Source organism: Schistocerca gregaria, chromosome 7 (assembly GCF_023897955.1).
Source record: "Schistocerca gregaria isolate iqSchGreg1 chromosome 7, iqSchGreg1.2, whole genome shotgun sequence".
NCBI classification, from domain to species: domain Eukaryota; kingdom Metazoa; phylum Arthropoda; class Insecta; order Orthoptera; family Acrididae; genus Schistocerca; species Schistocerca gregaria.
In genome coordinates, this window is record NC_064926.1 from 89,320,744 (window position 1) to 89,348,063 (window position 27,320).

A 27,320-nucleotide genomic window follows, 5' to 3' on the forward strand; every position below is an offset into this window, starting at 1 on the left:
GGTATTGATGTCGGTCAGTGAGGTCTGGCATGACGTCGGCATTTAAAAACATCCCAAAGGTGTTCTATAGGTCAGGACTCTGTGCAGTCAGTCCATTACAGGGATGTTATTGTCATGTTACCACTCCGCCACAGTCTGTGCATTATAAACAGGTGCTCGATTGCACTGAAAGATACAATCGCCATCCTCGAATGGCTCTTCAACAGTGGGAAGCAATAAGATGCTTAAAACATCAATGTAAGCCTGTGCTGTGATAGTGCTGTGCAAAACAGCAAAGGGTACAAGCCCCCTCCATGAAAAACATGACCATATCACAACACCACTGTCTCCGAATTTTACTGTTGGCGTTACACACGCTGGCAGATGACATTCACTGGGCATTTGCCATACCCACACCATGCCATCGGATTGCCACATTGTGTACCATGATTTGTTACTCCACACAACATTTTTCCATTGTTCAATTGTCCAATGCTTATGCTCCTTACACCAAGTGAGGCATTTACTGGCGTGTTGTGTGGCTTATGATCAGCTGCTCGACCATGAAATCCAAGTTTTCTCACCTCCCACCCACCTGTCATAGTACTTGCAGTGGATCCTGATGGAGTTTGGAATTTCTGTGTGATGGTCTGGATAGATGTCTGCCTGTTACATATTACGACCCTCGTCGACTCTCAGCTGTCTCTGTCAGTCAACAGACAAGGTCGGCCTGTGCGCTTTTGTGCTGTTCATGTCCCTTCATATTTCCACTTTACTATCACATTGGGAACAGTGGATCTAGGGATGGTTAGGAGTGTGGAAATCTCACATACAGATGTATGACACAAATGACACCCAGTCACATGACCACATTCGAAGTCCGTGACTTTTGCAGAGAACCCCAATCTGCACGGTATTTACAAAATACCATGTCAATGTGGTATGGCCTGTATAGGATAGGCAATGTGTACAGTGGAAGAGCATTGTACCGAACATCAGGCCTGTATAGGATAGGCAATGTGTACAGTGGAAGAGCATTGTACCGAACATCAATGTTGCACTCACCTACTGCAACCCAGTAAGTCTGCAATTGCAGAACATCATATTTCTAATGGACATTCAATGGAGTATGACAAAACTTTGATTTTGGCCACAGCAACAACTTCTTGGGACTCCATTATCAAAGAATCTGTTGAAATAAGCATTTTGGGAAATCTAATGAACTGTGACAGTGGTTACCAATTGAATAATGCATGGAATCCCGTCTCTCTGAAATTTGCTCAAGATGAAGACGCCAGAAGACTTCGACAGCTGCGGCCAGTGACAATATTGATGGCAGCTGAGTATTGCAGTTCCATCAGTGAGGGCACTGTCGCTGGGTGGTGTGGCCCTTTTGTCTTCATCAGAGAACGTCTTCATCAGTCCTCATCCAGCTCACCTGAAGATGGCTGGTAGTTGTCCAGATGAAGTATAGTGCAATGAATTTTACGATGACTGGCTGCAAGCCTGAAATCTTTTTGAACAGGTTTGGTATGGACAGAGGTACTGATACAGCCATCTTTGAGATGAAGGTCAACATCGAGGAAGGTGGCTTGTTGGGTTGAGTAGGACCAGGCGATACGAATGAGGGTGAAGATGCTGAGGTTCTGCAGGCCTTCTAGTTGGCCCACAAATAGGTTGATATAGGATGCTGAAATGCTGGTGTACATAGCATTAACCTGCATTTGTTTGTAGGTAATGCATTCAAAGGAGAAGTAACTGTGTGTGAGGACATAGTTGGTCATGGCAATTAGGAAGGAGGTAGTTGATATGGAGTCTGTCAGGTGTGAGCACCGTGAGGTAAAGGAACAGGAACTGTGGAGAGTCAGCGGATGAGATGGTTGTTATCTTTTAAATAGGAGGGTAGGCTGCTATTATCCACAAAATCCTGGATTCTCCATTATTCACAAAAAAAATTAATAAATAAAAAATAAAAAAAATAGACGAAACAAATTTACAAGAATCCTATGTGGATGACAAGCTGCTGAATGTATACTACAATAATCAATGGCATACACTGGAATTTACTTATTTTTGTCCCATAAATCCCCAAAAGAAAAGAAGGAATGAGCAGTGAGGAAATTTTTCAGATTAGACTTGAAAGTGTGAGGATTATTGCTAACAGGTTCTAATTCTTGTGGTAGCTCATTGAAAATTGATGCAGCAAAATACTGCACATCTTTTTACACAAGGGTCAAGGAAGCATGATCCACATGCAAAATTGGATTCCTGCATAAAATTAACTAAATGAAAGCAGGTAATCCTTGATAATAAACTCAAGTTGTTAACAACATATAACTTCAAAGAAATATACACTGAGAGGCCAATGTCAGAATTCTCAGACTTCCGAATAGGGATCAACAAGAGGCTCCTGAACTTATGCCACACACTGCTGGAATTGCCTGTTTCTGTGCCAAAAATACTTTTAAAAAAATAGGAAGAGTTACCCCAGAATATAATTCCATATGTCACAGGCAAATAAAAGTAAGCAAAGCAGACTGAAATTTTTGTCTGTCATTCACTGCAGATGCTGTTCTAATCTACACTACTAGTCAAAAGTTTTTGATCAACAATGAAAAAACATAAATACTGTATTTCATTGTACAAACACATTTTACAAACTAAATACACCACCAAGATAAATATTTTCTCTCTCTATCATAAAAGCAGTAGAATACAGTTTAGAGTTTAGCATCTTCAAAGTGTGCATCCTTTGCCCTCATAACAGCTGCACAAACTGTTGGTAATCTGTAGATAAGATTTCATACAGTTTTTGCAGATATCACAGTCCAACATGTCTGTAAATTGTTCCATAGATCTTCGATAATAGATGACCTCAGTTTTCTGACTTTCCAGTCAAGTTCATCCCATTAGAGCCCAAAGGTATTTAAATCAGATGACTCATTTAGCCAAATCATGTCCTTAAGTTCTCCACATTTCTCTTTTCTATTGGCATATCTTCAATAAAATTTAGAAGCATGTTTGGGATTACTGCTCTAGTGCAGAACAAATCCACGACTAGTAAGTCTCTAGCCAGATGGAACCACAATGTTGATCAATATCCTGTGATATCCCTCCTTCTTTAATGTTCCATTGATTCTCAATAGACTACTAACTTTATCACCTGCAAAACATCCCTGCATTATGACCAACCCTCCACCATGCTTTACCACTGCTGACACCCACTGACTCTTCATATATTCTCCGCAAAGATGACAAACAAATATTCAATGACAACTTCCAAATGCTTCAAACTAAGATTCGTACATGAGTAACACCTTGCAGCACGCTCAAGTTTTTATGATGCTGTACCCACTACAATCGTTTCACCTTACTTTGTTTGCATAGTAAAGGTTTTTCCGCTCCTATACACACCTTTAAACCTTGTTCAGAGAGTCGGTGTTACACTGTTGAGACAGAAGGAGCTGCTCACATACCTTTTACTTCACAGACTTCAGGTGCAGTACGAGTCATCTGATAACCCAGGTTATGAAGTAACAGGGGAAAGGTAAACAGGGAGGGTAGCAAAGATGGAGGTATGGGTGTCAGAGGGGAGCCAAAGATATTCTATTGTAACTGTGCCAGCTCCCTACCAACGAAAGAGGATGCATACAGAAGTAAAGAAGTGTTGTGTTTATCTTTATACTATATACCTCCTTACTTCTGTATGTATCCTCTTTGGTTTGAAGCTGGTGCAGTACTTACAATAGAATATCTTCGGCTTCCCTCTAACATCTTTGCTACCCTCCCTGTCTACCTTTCCCCTGTAGCTTCATAACCAGGGTTGTGAATCACATTCAATTCCAAATTCTAAAGGTGGCAGGGGTAAAATGCAGGGAGTGAAAGGCTACTTACAATTTGTACAGAAACCAGATGGCAGTTATAAGAGTCGAGGGGCATGAAAGGGAAGCAGTGGTTGGGAAGGGAGTGAGACAGGGTTGTAGCCTTTCCCCAATGTTATTCAATCTGTATATTGAGCAAGCAGTAAAGGAAACAAAATAAAAATTCTGAGTAGGTATTAAAATCCATGGAGAAGAACTTTGAGGTTTGCCGATAACATTGTAAATCTGTCAGAGACAGCAAAGGACTTGGAAGAGCAGTTGAACGGAATGGACATTGTCTTCAAAGGAGGATATAAGATGAACCTCAACAAAAACTCAACGAGGATAATGGAATGTAGTCGAATTAAGTCCGGTGAAGCTGAAGGTATTAGATTAGGAAATGAGACACTTAAAGTAGTAAAGGAGTTTTGCTATTTGGGGAGCAAAATAACTGATGATGGTCAAAGTAGAGAGGATATAAAATGTAGACTGGCAATGGCAAGGAAAGTGTTTCTGAAGAAGAGAAATTTGTTAACATCGAGTATAGATTTAAGTGTCAGGAAGACGTTTCTGAAAGTATTTGTATGGAGTGTAGCCATGTATGGAAGTGAAACATGGATGATAAATAGTTTGGACAGGAAGAGAATAGAAGCTTTCGAAATGTGGTGCTACAGAAAAATGCTGAAGATTAGGTGGGTAGATCACATAACTAATGAGGAGGTATTGAATAGAATTGGGGAGAAGAGAAGTTTGTGGCACAACTTGATGAGAAGAAGGGACCGGTTGGTAGGACATGTTCTGAGGCATCAAGGGATCACAAATTTAGCATTGGAGGGCAGCATGGAGGGTAAAAATCGTAGAGGGAGACCAAGAGATGAATACACTAAGCAGATTCAGAAGGATGTAGGTTGCAGTAGGTACTGGGAGATGAAGAAACTTGCACAGGATAGGGTAGCATGGAGAGATGCATCAAACCAGTCTCAGGACTGAAGACCACAACAACATATTATCAGAATGACGATATGATTGGATATTCAAAAGCCCTGTTTTAACCACAAATCCATATTGTGGTAGGTGATCAAAAACTTTTGACCGGTAGTGGATTCTAATAGCAAAACTGTAGAACCACCATGTCTGTCTGTTTGAACATGCTACTCTACAAAACTACTAGATGGATTTTCATTGGGTTACCACATGGCATCTACAGCATAGCTAGGTAACATATAGGTGCTATTTCATCAAAATTAGAATGCCTAATAAAAGTATATTGGAATTTAAATTTATATCTAAAATCTTCTGCTCAGCTTATTGGTGTTTAATCAAAATAGCACAGTACACCAAACAACCAATGGTGACATTGTTAGTTTTGTGATACACCAGAGATCCAACAGATGGCACTGTTAGTTGTTTCCAATTCAGTGACAGATGTATTTTTGGGAGTTTACATCAGTGTGACTAATTAAGTGCCACCTTTACATCAGTGTGACTAATTAAGTGCCACAATCTTATCTTTGCAAATACAAACTAAAAGTGGATTTACTTGGGTAGGATACACAGATTTACTGATTTTGCTTTGTGTATTTCAAACATAATGATATTGCTTTGCTTCTTTTGATAGGTTTTATTTATACTATTTTCTGGGAAAAATAAATTTATTACGTTTGCTTTGTGATTTTGGGACCTATTCAATAAATTTTGATTTCATTTTTTTATGAATAAAAGTAACTAGAAAACATCAAGTTTTTCTGAATATATCAGAATGGCTAAAAGATTGATGACTCTGAAGTCCTATGAATCCAATGAAGATCACAAGGCAAGACCTGCTGCAGCTCAAGAACATCAGGCTTTACCTTGCTCTTTGGAAACTCTTTCTGAAAGTAAGGCAAGATGTAACTCTCATTGAGAGTGCCATGCATTATCTTGCTCCTCAGAACCATTCCCTCACAGAGGCTTAAAATTATGTTCCTCCAATGTAGCATCATAGAAGTGGAAATTTTGACAGGAAGAGATGCAGGTGAGCAAGGCTTAAAATTATGTTCTTCCAATGTAGCATCATAGGAGTGGAAATTTTGACAGGAAGAGATGCAAGTGAGCAAGTTTTTTATACCCTAATCAAGCTTATTTCTAACAATTTACCATTTCATTTTCAACAAATTCAATTCCCAGTGAGCATATTATTCCATGAATACAAACAATGGCCATGGCCAGATGCTGCAGGTTGTGGTCATAGATCTTAGTGTACGTTGCTTTTTCGAATGTCAGCTCTACATGCCTCTCTCCCATGATAGTGAAGCAAACAAACTCTTTGTTCAGGTCTAGTTCAAACATTGTTTACAAAGCTTTATAAGTCAATACAGCAACACCAAGTTTCTCAGCTAGTGGTAAATATAGCAGCATTCAGTTTTTTAACAAGACCCAGAACATGGGCTTTCCATGATAGATTACCATTTATCTTAACTCCCAGGAATTTGAATTGTTCAGACTTACCAATCATATGCCCATTCTGTGCGATTAAAATGTTTATTTTAGTTGATTTTTGTGTTAGAAACTGTAAAAACTGAGTTTTCCTGTGATTTAGCATCAATTTATTTTCTACAAACCATGAACTTATGCCTTGGACTGTAAGATTTGATGTGTCACACTCAATGTCACTAGACCCCTCCCCAACTTCAACATGCCCTTGTAAAGTACAACCTCATAGCTGTTAAATGGTGAATGGCCTTTTGCTGTATGTTCTTGAAGTATGAGAGGAACCAACTGTGAGTTACTCTTATTCCACAATGACCCAATTTCTGCAGTAATATTTTGTGATCAACACAGTCAAATCCTTTAGTTAAATCAAAGAAGATGTCTAGCATTCACAACTATTTTCTTGATTCATCCAGTACCTCACAAAGAAAAGAGAATACAGCATTTTTAGTTGTTAAACCATTTCTAAAATCAAAGTGTATGTGCAATAGCAAATTATGTTGCAAAGTAACGGCCATATATAGGCATTTTAGCGTGAGCCTGAGCAATGTATTGTAGCAGCACTAATGCTGTGTGCGTGCACAAAGTTGTCATCATAATAATTCAGCAAGGCCAGTACAATGCTATGCGATAGGTTAGCTTGCTGAAACAGAGAATTCAGTGGTACTTCATAACTAGTGTACTAAGGGGCAAGGCTAAATTCCACACTGAGAGTGGCAGTAGTGTTTTAAGATATGACTGGTGGTGGTGCATATGGACAACAAGCACACCACTGTCAACTGTAAGTACTGCCTATAAGTACTGGCCATTTTTGCAATACAATTATTCTGAATACTGTGGCCCAACCAGGATGTAGTGGCATGCTGGACAAGAGGTCAATCATTCGATGCTTCGGTAGGCCAGCAATTCTGCACGCTTGTCCCTCCCCACACCAGGTCATCTCTAGTAGCATAGATGACTCCAGCCAGAGGGCACTGAGTTCGCACACCACTGTAAAGACTAATTTGTAGTGAAACTTTGGAACTGTAATTAATTTTCTTTCGCTGTGTGAAGTCAAGAGAAAGATTGTTGCCTTGCCAGAATTAGAGATGAAAGAAGAGTCTGAGCTAGAGGCAGTGTGGATATTCTTAGAAAAAATAGTGGAGTTGACGGTGGATAATATGCAGCAACATGGGCAGTTGGTGCTTAAAGATGAATAGTTAGCAATGCTTCTGGTACCACAGCATGAAGTGGATCCAGCTGCTGCAGAATTGATTACTTCCTTTTTTGAAAACTGTCTGAGAATATGCAATCATTTTTAGAGGTCATTGAAATGTCAGCAGAAATGGGTGGCTGGACAGATACACAGTTATTGCAGCCAGCAAAACTGTGACTAATGGAAGAAGCAAAAGCATATGCAACGTGTACAGATATACTAGCGAATGGAGCATGCTTTGAATAATTTGAGGAAGTGTTTATGCAATGGTATAAGAAGCCGAATAGTGTGAGATATTTTTGAGAACAGTTGAGAACTTTTGTAAAGAGGCATAGGGAAACTGTAGAAAATTTTGTGGATAGGATAAGGAAATGTAATGAACACACACACACACACACACACACACACACATACACACGCACACACACAAGTTGGGGCAGAGTGATGAAGCAAATGCAGTTTTTGTTGCAAGAAGAAGCTGAGTTTTGTTGAAATAAGCTGATCCAAGGATGCTTTATGCTTTTTTGAGAGGACTACTAAAGGACATGTCAAGGAGTGTGTGTACATTTGTGCCAAATGATCTGTGTTTTGCTAATAGGTTGGTGATGGAATGGGAAGAAATTGATATGTCAACAGAAGTACAAAATAGACATAGGGTATTTTCTGCGAACATTGAGGGTTACAGGTGTATGCAAAATGGGAATTTACAGGGGCAATCTCACCAGCCACAGGGAGGAGAGGATATGGAAGATTTCAGCAGTAGCATTTTGATAATGAACATAGCAGTAGACAAGGAGGTGGTAAGCAGCTGTCAAATGCAAGAGGGGAACCAAAGCCCACTAAAAGTCATTCTTGTTAAAATTGGATGCAACAAATATGTATGCAGATGTGGAATGTGGAGCAAGAGGTGTTGTAGGAGGTAAAGAGTATAAATTTTTATAGGACACAGGGGCATATGTGTCAGTTGTCAGTAGAGACTTAGTAGGTCAAAAGCAACGAAACCTGCCAAGCTGTAAGTTACACTGAGTCAGAGATAATGATGTGAGACTGTTGGGATCAAGGAAGGTAGATTTTTGTATTGTGGCTGTTCAGTTTAAGGAGTAAGTAGTTGTAGTACTGTACGTGAGTGAGAGCTACGCATGACCTAGGAGTCAGACTTTGTATCAACAGTGTGTTAAAACTGACCTTTGGCAATGACATTGAAGCTCGAGAAAACAGTTGCAAGAGTAGATATGGCACAAGAGGTGTCTAGCATATTGGAAAAACCAGTTGAAATGTGTACAAGTGCACTAAGGCTTGAGTCACATAATAATGTGCCAGGCAGCACCGAGATGTTGCTTTGGGTCAATGTGGAGCTAGATTTAGCTGTGGGTATGTAATGTATTGTGGAGCCTCTGGAGCAGAATGATATACTGGATCCAGCAAGTTGTTTTATTAGTGAAAATGTATGTACACAACAGAGAAATGATAGGACAGTGGTGCACATAAATATACACTCCTGGAAATGGAAAAAAGAACACATGACACCGGTGTGTCAGACCCACCATACTTGCTCCGGACACTGCGAGAGGGCTGTACAAGCAATGATCACACGCACGGCACAGCGGACACACCAGGACCGCGGTGTTGGCCGTTGAATGGCGCTAGCTGCGCAGCATTTGTGCACCGCTGCCGTCAGTGTCAGCCAGTTTGCCGTGGCATACGGAGCTCCATCGCAGTCTTTAACACTGGTAGCATGCCACGACAGCATGGACGTGAACCGTATGTGCAGTTGACGGACTTTGAGCGAGGGCGTATAGTGGGCATGCGGGAGGCCGCGTGGACGTACCGCCAAATTGCTCAACACGTGGGGCGTGTGGTCTCCACAGTACATCGATGTTGTCGCCAGTGGTCGGCGGAAGGTGCACGTGCCCGTCGACCTGAGACCGGACCGCAGCGACGCACGGATGCACGCCAAGACCGAAGGATCCTACACAGTGCCGTAGGGGACCGCACCGCCAGTTCCCAGCAAATTAGGGACACTGTTGCTCCTGGGGTATCGGCGAGGACCATTCGCAAGCGTCTCCATGACGCTGAGCTACGGTCCCGCACACCGTTATGCCATCTTCCGCTTATGCCCCAACATCGTGCAGCCCGCCTCCAGTGGTACCGTGACAGGCGTGAATGGAGGGACGAATGGAGACGTGTCATCTTCAGTGATGAGAGTCACTTCTGCCTTGGTGCCAATGATGGTCGTATGCGTGTTTGGCGCCGTGCAGGTGAGCGCCACAATCAGGGCTGCATACGACCGAGGCTCACAGGGCCAACACCTGGCATCATGGTGTGGGGAACGATCTCCTACACTGGCCGTACACATCTGGTGATCATCGAGGTGACACTGAATAGTGCACGGTACATCCAAACCGTCATCAAACCCATCGTTCTACCATTCCTAGACCGGCAAGGGAACTTGCTGTTCCAACAGGACAATGCACATCCGCATGTATCCCGTGCCACCCAACGTGCTCTAGAAGGTGCAAGTCAACAACCCTGGCCAGCAAGATCTCCGGATCTGTCCCCCATTGAGCACGTTTGGGACTGGATGAAGCGTCGTCTCACGCGGTCTGCACATCCAGCACGAACGCTGGTCCAACTGAGGCGCCAGGTGGAAATGGCATGGCAAGCCGTTCCACAGGACTACATCCAGCATCTCTACGATCGTCTCCATGGGAGAATAGCAGCCTGCATTGCTGCGAAAGGTGGATATACACTGTACTAGTGCCGACATTGTGCATGCTCTGTTGCCTGTGTCTATGTGCCTGTGGTTCTGTCAGTGTGATCATGTGATGTATCTGACCCCAGTAATGTGTCAATAAAGTTTCCCCTTCCTGGGACAATGAATTCACGGTGTTCTTATTTCAATTTCCAGGAGTGTAGATGATTTTGGCATTGAGGTAGTGAAGGTAAAGAAGGGGATGTTAATAGTGAGTTTAGACATTCCAGATGACGATGAGTGGTGTATAAGGAGTGTGAACCACAAGTAACTGCAAGGCGCTGTTATGACTGAATTGCATATGGAAGTGTAGCATCTAAATATAATAGTGAAAGAGTGGGTGGAGGAATTACTGTTAGAATTTGAGGATTTATCTTTATCACAGTGTTCATTGCCAGCAACGCGTGTGACCAACATCAAATGCTAACAAGGAACAAAGCAAGAAAACATACCGTATTTCTAAGTATTTGTAGCCAAGTACATATTTTATTAACTAGCATTTAGCAGACAGGAAAACAGAACAGAATAACAGTCCATGGGACGCAGTTATGGCAATTGTACCAAAGAAGTCTATGGGTGGGTCTACTGAGATCATAGATAATTTGGGGTAATGTTGGCGTTTCTCAACCATGGATATAAAGAGAGATTACTATCAATTGGAGGATGTTCCTGAAGACCAGCTGAAGACAACATTTTTGGTACCATGAGGACATAATCAGTTCAAGAATATGCCATTTTGGTTAAAAACATGCACCTGTATTGTTTCAGACGCTGTTGGTCAGTGTGTCGAGAGGCTTGAAACTGTGGCAGTGTCTAGTTTACTTGTACAATATCCTCATATTTGGAAAAGACATACAGCAATGTAGATAATGCCTGAAGGAAGTGTTTAAGAAATTGAAAACTGCATATCTGATGATGAGCACAGAGATGTACCATTTTTCATTACAAGAGTTATGGTATTTAGGCAATGTAAATATGAAAGACAGAATGAGGACAGGCCTCAGGCTACTACAAGGTGTACAGCTATTCCCAGTGTCTACATTGATTGAGGAATTCAAATCTTTTTCGAGGATCTTAAATTGCTATAGAAGATTTGTGAAATAGGTTGTTGACATAGGTGTGAAATTCATGTGGGGAGGGTAATATCAGGTGAGTTTGAAGAACTGAAGAGAGGTTTGACACATACCTCATTTCTAGTATTTCCAGACTTTTTCAGAAGGAGTTTATCCTTTCACGTGACACAACTTATCGTGCTTTGGGATGTGTTTAAAGCCAGGAGATCAAAGGTGAAGAGAATCCTGTAGCCTACACATTGAGACAGCCGAATGCCCCCTGGAAAACTTGTCAACAACAGAGAAGGAGACGTTGAAATTCAATTATGGTGTAAAATATTTTATATGTTATCTTTACAGGAGAAAATACTGGGTAGTGACTGGCCATGCTGCTGTAAGTGGTTATTGAGACTGAAGGACCCATCTAGCAGGCTGACAAGGTGGCCCTTGAAACTTAGCAAATTGAAACTATAAGAAAGAAGCAAGGAAGGGCAGATGCTTAAACAGATAGGTAGCACTGGCAACAATTTTGGGTCATAGTCTTGCAAAATGGCTGGCAGTGCAGAATGCTCACAGTGTCTGTAAACAGTGCAGGATGCAAACACGGTTTAGCAGACGTGCAGACTGTTGTGCTAGGAAATGCCACTAGAGCCATGAGTCGTTGTACCAGTGAATTTTAAGGAGAAGATTTTAAAGGCAGTACATGATCATGTGTTATCTGCACATGGAGGGTGCAGAGCAAGAAACCAGAGAGTGTCCAAGAGATACTGGTGGAGAGGAAGGAAAGCAGATGTGAGTCAATATGTGTACAATTGCTTCCAGTGTGCACAGAGAGTGAATGCTATAGCAGAGGCTATCAGAAGTATCAAAGCCATGTGAAATGCTTGGGATTAAGTATTAAGACCATAAAATCATACATGAGTAGGATACTGATTTGTATTAACAATAACACAGCACTTTCCTCAGTATGTAGAGATGGCTGCTATGCCAAATCATCAAACAGTGAGAGTCGCAAAAACAGTGGTTAACAACTGGATGTTAAAGTTTGGAGTTAAGATACTATAATTATGGAGTAGGGTACAAATTTCATGTAAGACTTATTGAATGAATTGTGTCTTTTTTTGCATGTGCAGAGGTTAAGAAGATCTTTCCTCTTTATCCACACCCAATGACAGAACAGGCTAAGTGCATAGAACAACTGGAAAAATGTTAAATGAACACAAATTTTGTGGACTGGGATTCATATCTAAGTATGTTGTATCAGGATATAATTCAAAAGCACACACTAATATTGGGTTGTCCTCAATGAGGAGGTGCATGGTCAAAAAATGACATCACCCGTCAACTTAGTAAAGGTAAAGAAAGGTAAATCTGGAGAGTCAGTATGATGAGTTTGCAAGAACAGTACAAGAAGTATGAGAATGAGTATGCCAAAAGGGAAGACAAAGAAGTTCATTACAAGGTATCAAAGACCTTATCAGGTGGTGGAAACAACTCCACCAGTCACCGTGAAGCTTCAATTGCCAGTAAGAACAGCAAAGGTACTAGGTTGGTGCATAAGTTCATAGAATTTTTCCATAAGTGTAATAAACACAGCAGATACACATAACAGAGATTTTAGTCATCAATAATATATTTTCCTTCACTATTTACAACAGTCTGCCAATACTAGGGTAACTTCTAATAACAAAACTGTAAAAATCATGCGGTTTTGAGATGAAGAACTCATCGAGCCATGTTTGAAGTGTATTTTCATATGGAAAGGACGCTCCTTGAAGGTAGTTTGATATAAAGTGGAATAGGTGAAAACCTGAGGGTATAAGATTCAGGTGATTAAGGTGGGTGTGGAATGACTTCCAAATCCAACTCCGGCACAGTGTTTTTTGTTAGTCTAGCAGAATGCAAGTGGTCATTATCATGGAGAATCACTTGATACAATCTTCCTGGTCACTGTTCTTGGATTGCGTCTTTAACAGGTCTAAGTTGTTGACAATAAATTTCAGCAGTGATGCTTACACCCTGGAGAAGCAATTTGTAGTACACCATACCATCACTGTTCCACCAGATGCATAAAATTATCTTTTGTGGCTCCTCGGAGATCTTTATAGGGGGATTTGCTTTTTTGTTTGGACTCAACTGTTGCTTCCTTTTCCTTATGCTAACATAGAGATTCCATTACTTGTCTCCAGTAATGATACAGGACAGATAAGCTCGGTGTTGTTCATGAGCCAATTAATGACAAGCAAGAAGAGATACACGTATAGCCACCCACTGATTTTTGTAATTTTGGATTAGAGCAGGTGGTAGCCATACACTTACTTTTGAACATTCCCTATTGCATGCGAACATCACATAATGGCAAAATGAGCATAGTTCACCACATTTATCAGGTCTGAGAACACTGATGTCAAGTATTTTGGATTAATGTGTTTAAACTATCTTCATCAAACCTCAAACATCTTCTTGAATGATGAAAGTTACTAATGTCAAAACGATTGTCCTTAAAATGAGAAAACCATTTTTTGCCTTGCTCTGTCGAATGGCATTATCACCATACACATTGCAAATGTTTCTGGTTGCCTCTATTGCTGTCATGGCTCTGCTGAACTCAAATAGAAGAATATGTCAGAAAAGTTCCAATTTCTCCACTTGGCACTTCATTTTCGAGCTTCCACAGTTCCACTCACTATCTCCAAATGACAAAATGATTATATGTAACCTCAAATAGCAACAGTGAACCACAAATAAAGAGAGACAGGTGATGAATAAGCCCATAGAACTGGAATACCAACATACAAAATGAAAACTCTATAAAATTATGGACTATCCTAGTACATGATGGGCATCCACAACCTTTTTGAGGTAGTCCAGAGAAGATTCCGGGAGAGAGATGAACGCAGTGAGAAGGAGTTGGAGAAAAAGACAAGAAGCTGTGGTAGAGCCTGTATGTGAAGTGCTACAGTTATTAAGGCCAAGAAGATGAGGTGTTTCCCAGTTACTCTTTTGTTTATATGTTTGCATATGTATAGGATTGTAGTGAATAAGATATGTTAGTACAGACAATCTTTTTTGTTATTTCATTGTTTATTAGTAGTCTTGTTAGTGGCAGCATCTTTCTGAGGAGGAAGAAAGGGTGGTATTTGTCTTTGTCCTCAGGTTGAGATACACTGGGAGCAATGGTACAGGAACATGAGGCAAAGCAGTATTGCATTTCATTACCCGTATTGGATGTGAACTGAAATACATAGACTTTTCAATAACTTTTTCAAAGACAGATGGCATAGAAATAGGTCTAAAATTCTCTGCATTATTCCTTTCCCATTTTTTATAAAGCAGTTTCACTATTTAGTACTTTAATCATTTGAAGACTGATTATTCCTGATGGAAAAATTACAAATGTGGCTAAGTACTGAACTTACAAACACAGCACAGTGCTTTAGTATCCTGTACCTAGTCCAACATACCCATGGAGTCTTGAATCTTCATCAATTTAACTAGTGATTCAGTCTCACTCTTTTTGGTATCATGGAGGTGCACTTGACATACCAGGCTTGGAAAACCATTTTCTAAGAGAGGTATATGATTGCCTGCGGAAACTAAGTTTTTATTTAATTCACCTCCTTTATTAAGAAATAGACTGTTGAATATGGTACACGTATTTGATTTTTCAATAACAAAAACATTTTTGCTATGTATTGACTTTACATCCTATACCTTATGCCGCTGGCCAGATACTTCCTTCGGAGCTGGCTATATGATTCTATTTTATCCTAAGAATCAGCCACTCTATTTTCATGCCACACATTTTCTGCTTTCCTAATGACATTTTTAAGCACCTTACAGAACAGTTTGTAATGGGCTACTGTAACCTGATTGTGGTTATTCCTGATATTTTCACATAATTCCCATTGCTTTCTACATAATGTCCTTATCCTATTGTTCCACCACACAGGTTACCTGTAGTGTCAGCATCCTCTTTTAAATATTCTAATGGCATGCAATTTTCAAAGAACATAAAAATGCATTGAGAAAAGCACTATAATTATCAAACATGTTACCAGTGCTATAAATAACCTCCCACTCTTGTTCTTTAATGAGGTTTTAAAAGGTCTCTGTTGACACTGAATTCAGATTCACAAATAGTTTATAATTATATTTAACATGCGTATGTTTGTAAAAATTTCTTTTGGTGTTAAAATTTACGCATCATGGTCTGAAAGACCTTTTATTAACAGAATGAATCTCTCTCTCTCTCTCTCTCTCTCTCTCTCTCTCTCTCTCTCTCTCTCTCTCTCTCTCTCCCTTCTCTATATAGTCATTGATCATAAGGTTGGTTTGATATAGTTTTCCATTCCTGTCACTAGCTAACTATACTCTCCATTTAAGCTTCACTGCTGCATCCAATGTTGTTGATGATCTGGCTTATACACTCATATCTAAACCTAACCCTGTAATTCTTTCCTTCCACTAGCCATTCAGCAACAGTTTCAGCAATGACTCATTTTGTAATATGTTCCAAATTATTTTACTACCTTTTTTCATTACATTGTTTGCTAGCTATTTTCTCTGACTGTATCATTTTAGAACATCCTCGTATGTGATCAATCCATCTGACCTTCACAGTCTGCTGTAACAATACATTTCCCTTCCTATCTGCCCACCTGTCCATGATTTGCACCAAAACAGACAAGTGCTCCAAAAATGTTTCTTTTTCCTGTGCAAATGCTGCTGCTACATCTTCCTTGAAGCTTATTCATCACTTATTTATTATACTTCTAAGATATCAAAATTTATTCAACTCTTAAAAAATCTTTTGTCCGAAGTTATCTTTGCATGCACTATTACCTTAACATCTCTCTTGTTTATGACTACACTGACACCAGCTACCATTCACTCCATTCCATTAAGCGTCAGACTCAATATCTGTTCACTCTTGGTAATTACTGCTATGTCATCAACTTTGCCTTGCTGCTTTTCTGTCCACCATAAACAACTCATTCTCACAACGAGATTAGCTCTTTGCTTCCCTGATTATTGCTTCAATATACAAATTCACTATGCGTGGTGACAAAGAGCAGCCCCGCCTAACATATTTCCTTATTTTAGCCTTGTATCTCATTCCATTAGTGCTACTTTTCCAGCTTGCATGTACTTCTTTGACTGATGCCTAAGAATAAAAAATTTAAAAAAATTCTTCCACATTAGAAATGCCTATAAAAAAAGCATATTCCAAATATATGATAGCAATGCATGTTTCCTTAGTCCATTAAATTTTGGGCAAACAGCTATGCAAATTCACACTCTTTCATTGATATTTGAGTTGTATATCTTCCACACTTCCTTGGAGTTAGTGAAAGTCTAGGAGATGTGTGGAGCCTCTGTTGCTAACAGAAGAGCTAATATTATTTCTCCTAAAGCCAAATTGTTCTCATAATCTACTGTGCCACACTAGGACTCAAATCTGGATTTGCCACTTCTCATGAGTGGTTGCCCTACCTGCTTCGGTCATCTGGACACAGTCCATGCCCTACTCAAATTTCCAACTTCTCACATGCTGCAACACTCAAATATACACTATGTGATCAAAACTATCCAGACACCTGGCTGAAAATGACTTACAAGTTTGCGGCACCCTCCATCGGTAATTACATTATTTGAAAAATCTGATGCCCATGTGACTTCAACAATTTTCTGGCGAACTTAACACTTGATGCTGTTTCTGGAGTAGTTGTTTACTACCATACAAGATATTTCCTTTGGACACCTTCCAGTTGTATTCAGTGAGTCATTGAAGACTACATCAGTTGCCTACAATGCACAATTTATGAGTGCACTGCAAAAGTTTTGTCGAAGTGTTGTGATTGTAACTGCAAGCCTGGGCCCAGTGCCAATAGGCAGCACTCTCAGCAGCAGAATTATGACACTGAGAGAGATGGTAGGTTGCTGTTTGGCACAGCTTGTAGTAAAATGAGCTGTCTCCACTGAGAGCACGCCATGGAAATAACTGGATTCAATATATTACCCAAATAATAGCCACTGTCTTTGTTAATCAGGCTTCCCACCATGTGCACCTCCGTGGACTGTTTACTAATGAAATTCCAAAATGAATAAGTAGTAGCCAAAATTATTGTTATATCATAATTAATTGTATGCCTGGTGGATATACAGTGTTCAGAAATGGTAGACTTTGTGGGCTGCAAAAGGCGAGTGCAGAACTGATGTTCTACGCAATGTTTTTTCAATGTGGATGTGGTCTACTCTATACAGCCCATACAATTTTGGCAAGTTACATAAAATGTTATTAATACTGCTACTACCACCTCTCGCATTCAGGTAAATGGTGGTACAAATCCCCACAAAGTCATCCTGATTTAGAATTTCATGGTTTCCCTGAATCACTTAAGGCAAATGCCAGAATGGTTGCTTTGAAAAGAACACAAGTAATCTTCTTTCCCACACTTTTATATGAAACAGAGAACGGGGAAAGAAAGGGAATGGATGTGTGAGAATTCATGACTCCTATCACACATGGCACTGTGGTAATGAAGTGGTGAAAGTTGAATACCTGTGCCAGACTAGGACTCGAATATGGATTTGCCGCTTCTCATGAGTGGTTGCCCTAACTGCTTCGGTCATCTGGACACAGTCCATGACCTACTCAAATTTCCAACTTCTCACATGCTGCAACACTCAAATATATACTATGTGATCAAAGCTATCCAGACACTTGGCTGAAAATGACTTACAAGTTTGCGGCACCCTCCATCGATAATGCTGGAATTCAATATGGCGTTGGCCCACCCTTAGCCTTGATGACAGCTTCCACTCTCACAGGCATACATTCAGTCAGGTGCTGGAGGGTTTCTCGGAGAATGGCAGCCCATTCTTCACAGAGTGAAGCCTCTGAATTTTACTGTTGGCACTACACATGCTGGGAGATGACATTCACCAGGCATTTGCCATACCCACAGTCTGCTATGAGATTGCCACATTTTCTACCATGGTTTGTCACTCCATACAATGTTTTCTCCAATTGACCAATATTTATGCTCCTTACACCAAGCAAGGCATCATTTGGCATTTACCAGCGTGATGTGTGGCTTATGAGCAGCTGCTCGACCATGAAATCCAAGTTTTCTCACCTCCTGCCTAACTGTCGTAGTACTTGCAGTGGATCATGATGCAGTTTGGAATTCCCGTGTGATGGTATAGATAAATGTCTGCCTATTACACATTAGGACCCTCTTCAACTGTCGGTGGTCTCTGTCAGTCAACAGACAAGGTCGGCCTGTACGCTTTTGTGCTGTACATGTCTCTTCACATTTCCACTTCACTATCACATCAGAAACAGCGGACCTTGGGATGTTTAGGAGTGTGGGAATCTTACATACAGACATATGGCCCACATGACACCCAATCACCTGACCATGTTTGAAGTCCGTGAGTTCCACGGAGTGTCCCACTTTGATCTCTCACGATGCCTAATAACTAATGAGGTCACTGATATGGAGTATCTGGCAGTAGGTGGCAGTACAATATACGTAATATGAAAAACGTATGTTTCTGGGGGTGCCTGGATACTTTTGATCACATAGTGTACATATTTCCTATCCTACTACAACCTGAGCTTGTGCTCTATCTCTAATGACCTAGTCATCAACAGGACATTAAGCGGCAATCTTCCTGCTTTCATTTTCCTAGTACTAATTCAGTTACAAGTCATAGCCATTCCTCTGTACACAAAATGCGTGAGTCACTATTTTAATGTCAGGTCACAGTTTAAATTTAGCCCACTTGTACACATTAACTTAAGTAAAGAATCTATCATTACTGCATGCAATTTCACCAAGTGAATATACAAAAAACACACACAGACACACACACAATGCTTTTTCCATGCTCAAACATAAGGTTTCAGTCACACTTACCATTCTCATTTTGGAGAAATTTAACAGACCATCTTCTGTAAAGTTTGGTGTTCCCTCTTCAATAAAAGACAAGTCTGTCAAGTACATCCCCAAATAGGGAATACAGGGAGGATCACATCGATGTAATGCATCCCGCAGATTTCGAAATCTTCCGTCTGATGACACAATGTTTTGTAGTTTCTCAATAGTTTGTTTTGTCTAGAATGAAAGCACATGGAATCTAATTTCATTAATTTAATTCCACTCATATCATTACCTGAGAAAATCAAATGATTTAACCATTTAATTTCACTCAAAGCACTACTTGAGAAAATAAAGGGACACATCACTCAAATACATTAGTTATGTACTCACTAGGACTGAATTGCTAGGACACTTTTTGGGGTTAATCTCTCTCGTAAAATTTAGAATCACCTGTCCCCACATAAAAAAGAAAGAAAAAACTTGTAAATAAAAAGCAGTTTGACAAGGGAGACATAAAAGCATGAGGAAGAGGCAGTCTTCTTCTTAGTTACATGACACATGAAATTAGTATAAACATAAATTAAACAAACTAATACATAAAACCTGATAGTTACTGATGTAAAATGAAAAATTATTTGGTAGAGCTAACAGCCAGATGTGATATATTAAGATGAATGACAAGCATTTCAGACTATACAGCTCTGTGAGAGAATAGTGTGGTTGAAGTAGGTTAGAAAAAAATAGCAGAGGCACAAATGTGAATGTTTAATCAAATAACTTCAAGCCCAAGTCAAAGATGTATGGATAATGAGATATAAAGCAGTAGAAAAATGTGTATTGCATCATTAAATATATTTTACATGTTAAAATGTGATGTAACTATTTTGTTGTACATACTTTAGGATTAAAGGAGACCAAACAGCAGAAGTGTTGAGACATCAACAGTCACACACAACAGATGGAAAACTTTCTGCCTTTCGGAGTTATATTTTGATGAGCTACAGTACCTATACAGACACAGACACAGACACACACAATGCACACATGCGCACGCCCGCGCGCGCGCGCACGCGCGCACACACACACACACACACACACACACACACACACACACACACACACACATATCCGCACGACAGCACGCGCGCATGCACGCACACACGCACACATGCATGCGCACACACGCATGCGCGCACACACACACACACACACACACACACACACACACACACACACACACACACAAGCCTATGCCCCTACATGGTGCCAGCTAAACTGACTGTGAAAATGCTATTTTTGCAGCAGATGGGATAACTGTGGTTGTGTCGGGTGGGGTGCAAAGAGGGTGAAGGAGGTAGGAGGCAAGGAGTGGGGCTTGTGATAGGTAGCTAGTGGCTACGAGAGAGGCCAGTTTGTTGGCTAGGAATGCAGAAGGAAGGGGTGGCAGGTATAGTTGTAGTGACTGGTGGGAAGCAGCACACGCTGAAGGCTAAGTATGGACATAAACTGGGAGGGGCGATGGGGCAGAGGGAGGGGAAACTGTTGGATGGAGGATGTGGGGACTGTGGGGTTCTTGATATCGAGGCCAGGACAATTATAGGAGCAGAGGAAGTATAGTTCACAGAGTAGTGGAAATGAAGGATTCAGAGGGCTCAGGTTGTGAAGCAACCATTGAAATTGAGCTTGTTATGCCCATACGCATGTTGTGCCACCAGGTGGTCAACTTTGTACTTGACGACAGATTGCTGGCTACTCATCATGGTGAACAGCCAGTTGGTAATACCAACATAAAAGGCTGAGCAGTGTTTGCATCAGATTTGGTATATGACATGACTGATTTTGCGGGTAGCCTGGCCTCTGAGAGGCTAGGATAAGCCTGTGACATGAATGGAGTAAGAGGTGCTGGGGAGGTGAATTTGGCAGATCTTGCACCTTGGTTTGCCATAGGGATATGATCCCTGTGGCAAGGTGTTGGGAATTGGAGTAGGATAGGAATGGACTAGGATGTTGTGTAGGTCAAGTGGGTGATGGAACTCCACTTTTTGAGTGGTAGGAAGGATCTTGGGTAGGATGTCCCTCATTTCAGACCAGAATAAGAGAAAATCAAAGCACTGGCAAAGAAAGTTTTATTTTTTCCAGTACAGGGTGATAGTGGGTGATGGAGGGGGCACTTCTTTGTAGATGATTCTGGGTGTGTTGGGACGATTGGGCATGTGTGAGGATATGGCATGGGAAATCTATTTGTGAAACAGGTTTGGGGGGTATTGCCTGTCTGTGAAGGCCTTTTTGAGGCCTCCAGCATACTGAGCAAGGAAATTATTGCCACTGCAGGTATGTTATCAATGGGTGGCTAGGCTGTATGAGAAGGATTTTTTGGTGAGAAAGGGATGACAGCTATCAAAATGCAAGTACTCTTGGGAGTTAGAGGGGTTAAAGTGAACAGCAGCAAGATAAAGGTCAACATCCAGGAAGGTTGTGCACTGGATGAAGGAGACCAAAAGGTGTTGAAGTTGTGGAGGAAAGTGGACATGGTTTCCTGATCCTGAGTGCAGATCATGAACATATCATCAATGTATCTGAACCAGACTAGGGGTTGGGAGTTTTGGGAGGCTAGGAAGGTTTCTTCCACATGACCCATAAACAGTTTGACACAGGGGCGGGGGTGCCATGCGGGTGCCTATGTCTGTGCTGTGGATTAGTTTGTTTTCTCCTAGAGAAAAGTAGTTGTGGGTCAAGATACAGTTGGTAATGTGTGTACAGAATGAGATGGGTGGTTTGAAGTCTGAAGGATATTAGGAGAGTAGGGTTGTTAAATATGTTGAATTCATTCTTCAAAAAATGAGGGAGGTCATAAAGTTGGGTTTTGGTTAGCAGCTCCGAGTTACATTTACAAGAAACCGCAGTTACATTGTTTTGCTTGGTACATAACTACTTCAATTTTGTGACAGTTTGCTGTTTCATATGAAACAATCAAACTGCCTTCTAATCATTATGTCTGTCTCTACTTCTGCTCTAAGGATAGGAATATATTATAATACCTGTAATCATTTTGAGCTACTCCTGAATGTTTTTAAGCTAACAATACTCATTTGTAGCAGAATGTCTTTTTCTTAATATCATACAAACAGTGACATTTCTTGTTTTTCTTTTTCCAAGCACAAACAGTTTCTTCCACTTTCAAAATCTGAAAATTTGGTACCATGGCTAGTAAAAGGAAGACAAGGCTGGCAACCATGACTCACATGAGCAAGGTCATAGGAACTGGTTGAAAAACGGTGCTTCCTGAACTGTCAACACTGCATGATGTTCCAAGATATGGGCTTCCTCTAAGGAAGCAGAATTGTGACAATGTCAGGAATTACTCAGTAGCCACTTTTGCAAAGGATATTTATCCAAAAGAACTCGAAAATTGGCAGCTAGCAAATAGTTATTGTGGTGCTGATTTTAAATCTTAGAGTCACAGTCCTGTAGAAGGTAGAACAAAACTGGGAAAAAGCCAAAACATATTACTTGCAGAAGATAACTGTAAGAAAAACAGGCTTTTATAGAAATGTTAGACAAGCTCCTTGCAAGTGTAATATGAAACTGTGTTCAGAATTTGAGGGTCCATGTTCATGTGATGCTAACTGTAAACATGGAGTGCACATCTGCTCTTGTTCTAAGCATGTGACTATCTCTGTCAAAGAACAGGTGTTTGTTAGAGGTCAAAGAGAGAAAGTTTGATCTGCTGGGTGGCATCAAAGGGGGTTACCAGATCTACGTGAGCGCAGGAAACAAATTAAAAAGCAGAAGAGACAAGAAAATGAGTTCAGAAGAATTGCTGAATCTAAGCAGAAAATGAAAGAAGTGTTAACATTACAGTAAAATGAAATTCTTTTGTCCAAAAAAAGAGGAAGAGGCAAGTGATGCTAAAGACAGAGATCCAGAAGTCTCTTTGCATATCTCATGTGATGATTCTGATGTACCCTATACTTGAAGTACAAGTTAGTATAATATGTTACAGTTTTGGAATGTCACTCTGCAGGCCACAGCTGCCATTACAACAACTACATACTGGATGCTGGATTAATTAGTGAAGGAGACTGAAGGTTCCTGGTTGATCACAACAAAGTGAAAAGGGCCCAAAAGGAAGTCATGAATCACTTGACAAAGAATTTCATAATCAATGCAGGATAGGCAAGATTGAATGCATCTTCTTTGACAGGCACCAAGATTTCACTGAAGTTCTGCTACAAGCGGACAACTCAAGTTATCAGTTTCCAAGTTTCCAAGTGTTGTGAAAGAAAAGCATTACACTGTTTGCAGTCAGCCAATTTTATTCCTTAATGCAAGGAAACCTGCTGAAATTTGTGGTGACTGAACGAAAAACGAATATTAACACTGGAGGAGGAGTCATGCATTGAGTTCATTGGGTTGAGACAAAGCGGAATCATAAACTCATCTGTTTGGTTTGTGCTCTTCATCTTTAAGCCGCTTGATCAAACAGTTTGATGGGAAAACTTTGTCTAACAGCAAGTGGAGTGGTCCAGCAACATGCTTGATAGTGCAACAGACCTTGAAATCAATTCCTCATTTTTAAGAATTTGTGTTCCAGAGCCTCTGGTTCCAACAAGTGACACTGGTGTCACAGATCTCTCTACAGTCAGGCATATAGTTACAGGGTAAATCAGGCTATAAGGACAGATGCACTTCCAACTGATAAGGCAGTATTAGAAACTGGTCCTGCAAGCTGCGCTCAATGGTTAACAAGTGTAAACAGGATTTGTCACACATGGCTTTCAAAACATAGCCTTAAAGGCAACAACTTGATGTCATTACAACTTTTGGTGGAATACAATGTTGCTGTTTACTATTCCCAATGGTTTACAATCAAATTGAAATCCTCTTAGATGGAAGCACCCCACCACATTCTTTATCAACTGAAGCTCCTAAAATACCAGAAGAAGGCAACAGCAGATACTGTTTCACCAACAACTGAATGTTCGTTGAGGTTCATATTTAGTGACATGATGCTTTTGATACTTTTGTGTACGGAAGACTAAGAAGAAGGCAAAGCAGGGATCTAGAAAATAACTGAACTGAGGAATGAAGATCATGATACACCAGCAAATTCATCTGTTCACCCTAGGAAGACACCTGCAGTAAATCCATATGGAACTTCACTATTGGAAGTGATAGACTGGTCAGAAAAAGTATATGAACCTTCCGATAATTGTAAACTCAAAACATTAGAAATAAGAAACTTTGTTAAAGAACCAAGACAAGTTCAAAAGCAGTCATGTCATGGACAGTACATGTAAAGGTATGTAAAACAAGGAGCAGAGGCTTCTGTCAAAGTGTGTACTCCTGAGAAATGAGAAGGATACATTAGAGCACAAGAAGCACACAGAAGAATGGTTTCTAGGAATGAGTCAAAGAAAAATCTGACAAATATTGTTGGCTGAAGATTTTTACATATTTTACAATGTGTTTTGGGCACTTGATAATAGAGACAGAATGTAAAGAAATTGTTTCAGTTCATTAAACCAATTTTTGAGAAAATTTTGCTTTTGTTTATATTAATTTATGCCCTTTTGTTAGAAATTTACATAATAATCAAGTGGAAACTTACCAAGCTAAATGTTTATTAATAAAGAAAAACCTTTTAACAGAGGATGTTAAACATCAAAAGGTTCATTTTTGGACCTCCTCCTTCACAAAATTATGAAATTTTATATTTGCCCCCAAAAATGGCACACCCTATTGGGACAGGTAGTGTTCAATAATGGCAAGGCCATGAACTTGAGGGACGTTGGTGTATAGGGAAGTGGCATCAACAGTGACAAATAGGGACCCGGGGTGTATGCATGTGAGAATAATGGAAAGTTGGTATAGGAAGTGGCTAGTGTTTTTGATCTGGGAGGCTAGGTTTCTGGCAATCAGTTAGAGGTTCTAGTTAATGAGTGGAAATTCTTTCAGTGGGAGAACAATGGGGTGTCCAGGTTTGTTGGGTTTGTGGATTTTTGGGAGCATGTAGAAGGTGGGTGTGTGGGGTGTAGTTGGGGTGATAAGGAAGATGGACTTAGCTGACAAGTTCTGGAAAGGAACTATGGATTTCAGTAGGGGTTGGAGGCTATGTTAGATTTCCAGGATAGGATCACTCTGGCAGACTTTGTAGGTGCAGCAGTCAGTCAGTTGACAGAGGCCTTCCATCAGGTAGGTATACATCACAACAATAGTGGAGCCTTTGTCTGCAGGGAGGATGATTGGGTCTGGATCTGTTTCCAGGTTTTGTATGTCCTTAGGATGGAGTCTGGGGGAGGATGGTGGGGCCAAGTTGGAGCTAAGGGTGGTAATGTGGAGTGGGGGAGGGTCATGGCTGGATGGTTGTATGAGATGAAAGAGGATAGGTTCAATGTTGAGATTAGGTTGGTTTAGGTGGGAGGGATTGCTGGCAAAGAAGTGTTTCCACTGTAGGGATCAGGAGAAGGAGAGTAGGTCTATGACAGGTCAAACATGGTACAAATTAGTGGTACAGCTGAAGGTTAGGCCTTGGATAGGACTGAAACTTCTATGGGACTGAGGCTTTTGGTAGAGAAATTACCAATAGTGCTTTGAGTTTGTTTCAGTTCTGGGTTTTGTGGGATATTGGTGGGGGGGGGGGGTGGAGTTTTGGAGGGTACGTTAAATTGGAGTAGTCAGCTAAACAGAGTCAGGCTAATATGAGGGGTTCACAAAGAGGTTCATTGTGAGAAGAACGAGTTTGATGGATAGTGGTGCCTCAAGGTGAGAGTAGGATGTTTGAACAGTTTATAGAGGTTGTGTCTGGAATTCTCCTCCAAGTGATGGTGTGCAGGGTATCTATTTATGAGTTGCATATAATGAAACAATTTTTATATACAACTCATAAATAGATACCCTGCACACCATCACTTGGAGGATGGCCCCTCGTATGCCAACCTATTTATGGGTCGCTTAGAGGAAGCCTTCTTGGTTACCCAAGCCTGCCAACCCAAAGTTTGGTACAGATTTATTGATGATATCTTCATGATCTGGGCTCACAGTAAAAACAACTCCAGAATTTCCTCTCCAACCTCAACTCCTTTGGTTCCATCAGATTCACCTGGTCCTACTCCAAATCCCATGCCACTTTCCATGATGTTGACCTCCATCTGTCCAATGGCCAGCTTCACACATCTGTCCACATCAAACCCACCAACAAGCAACAGTACCTCCATTATGATAGGTGCCACCCATTCCATATCAAATGGCCCCTTCCCTACAGCCTAGGCCTTCGTGGCAAACGAATCTGCTCCAGTCCTGAATCCCTGAACCATTACACCAAGAACCTGAAAACAGCTTTTGCATCCCACAACTACCCTCCTGACCTGGTACAGAAGCAAATAACCAGAGCCACTTCCTCATCCCCTCGAACCCAGAACCTCTCACAGAAGAACCCCAAAAGTGCCCCACTTGTGACAGGATACTTCCCGGGACTGGATCAGACTCTGAATGTGGCTCTCCAGCAGGGATACGACTTCCTAAAATCCTGCCCCAAAATGAGATCCATCCTTCATGAAATCCTCCCCACTCCACCAAGAGTGTCTTTCCGCCGTCCACCTAACATTCGTAACCTCTTGGTTCATCCCTATGAAATCCCCAAACCACCTTCCCTATCATCTGGCTCCTACCCTTGTAACCGCCCCCGGTGTAAAACCTGTCCTATGCACCCTCTCACCACCACCTACTCCAGTCCTGTAACCCGGAAGGTGTACACGATCAAAGGCAGAGCCACGTGTGAAAGCACCCACACGATTTACCAACTGACCTGCCTACACTGTGACGCTTTCTATGTGGGAATGACCAGCAACAAACTGTCCATTCGCATGAATGGACACAGGCACACAGTGTTTGTTGGTAATGAGGATCACCCTGTGGCTAAACATGCCTTGGTGCACGGCCAGCACATCTTGGCACAGTGTTACACCGTCTGGGTTATCTGGATACTTCCCACCAACACCAACCTATCCGAACTCCGGAGATGGGAACTTGCCCTTCAGTACGTCCTCTCTTCTCGATACCCACCAGGCCTCAATCTCCACAAATTTCAAGTTGCCTCCATTCATACCTCACCTGTCATCA

The 27,320-nt window shown here is 41.0% G+C and overlaps 1 protein-coding gene across 1 annotated transcript in view; it reads right to left on the reverse strand.

The window, feature by feature from the left end:
• LOC126281292 (ras-specific guanine nucleotide-releasing factor 2-like) overlaps positions 1-27,320 on the reverse strand; it is a 1,771,818-nt gene that overhangs the window by 122,783 nt on the left and 1,621,715 nt on the right. The window contains exon 26 of the mRNA XM_049980119.1: positions 19,236-19,433. Within this exon, the coding sequence (XP_049836076.1) occupies positions 19,236-19,433 (198 nt within the window). The remainder of the gene's footprint in view (positions 1-19,235; positions 19,434-27,320) is intronic.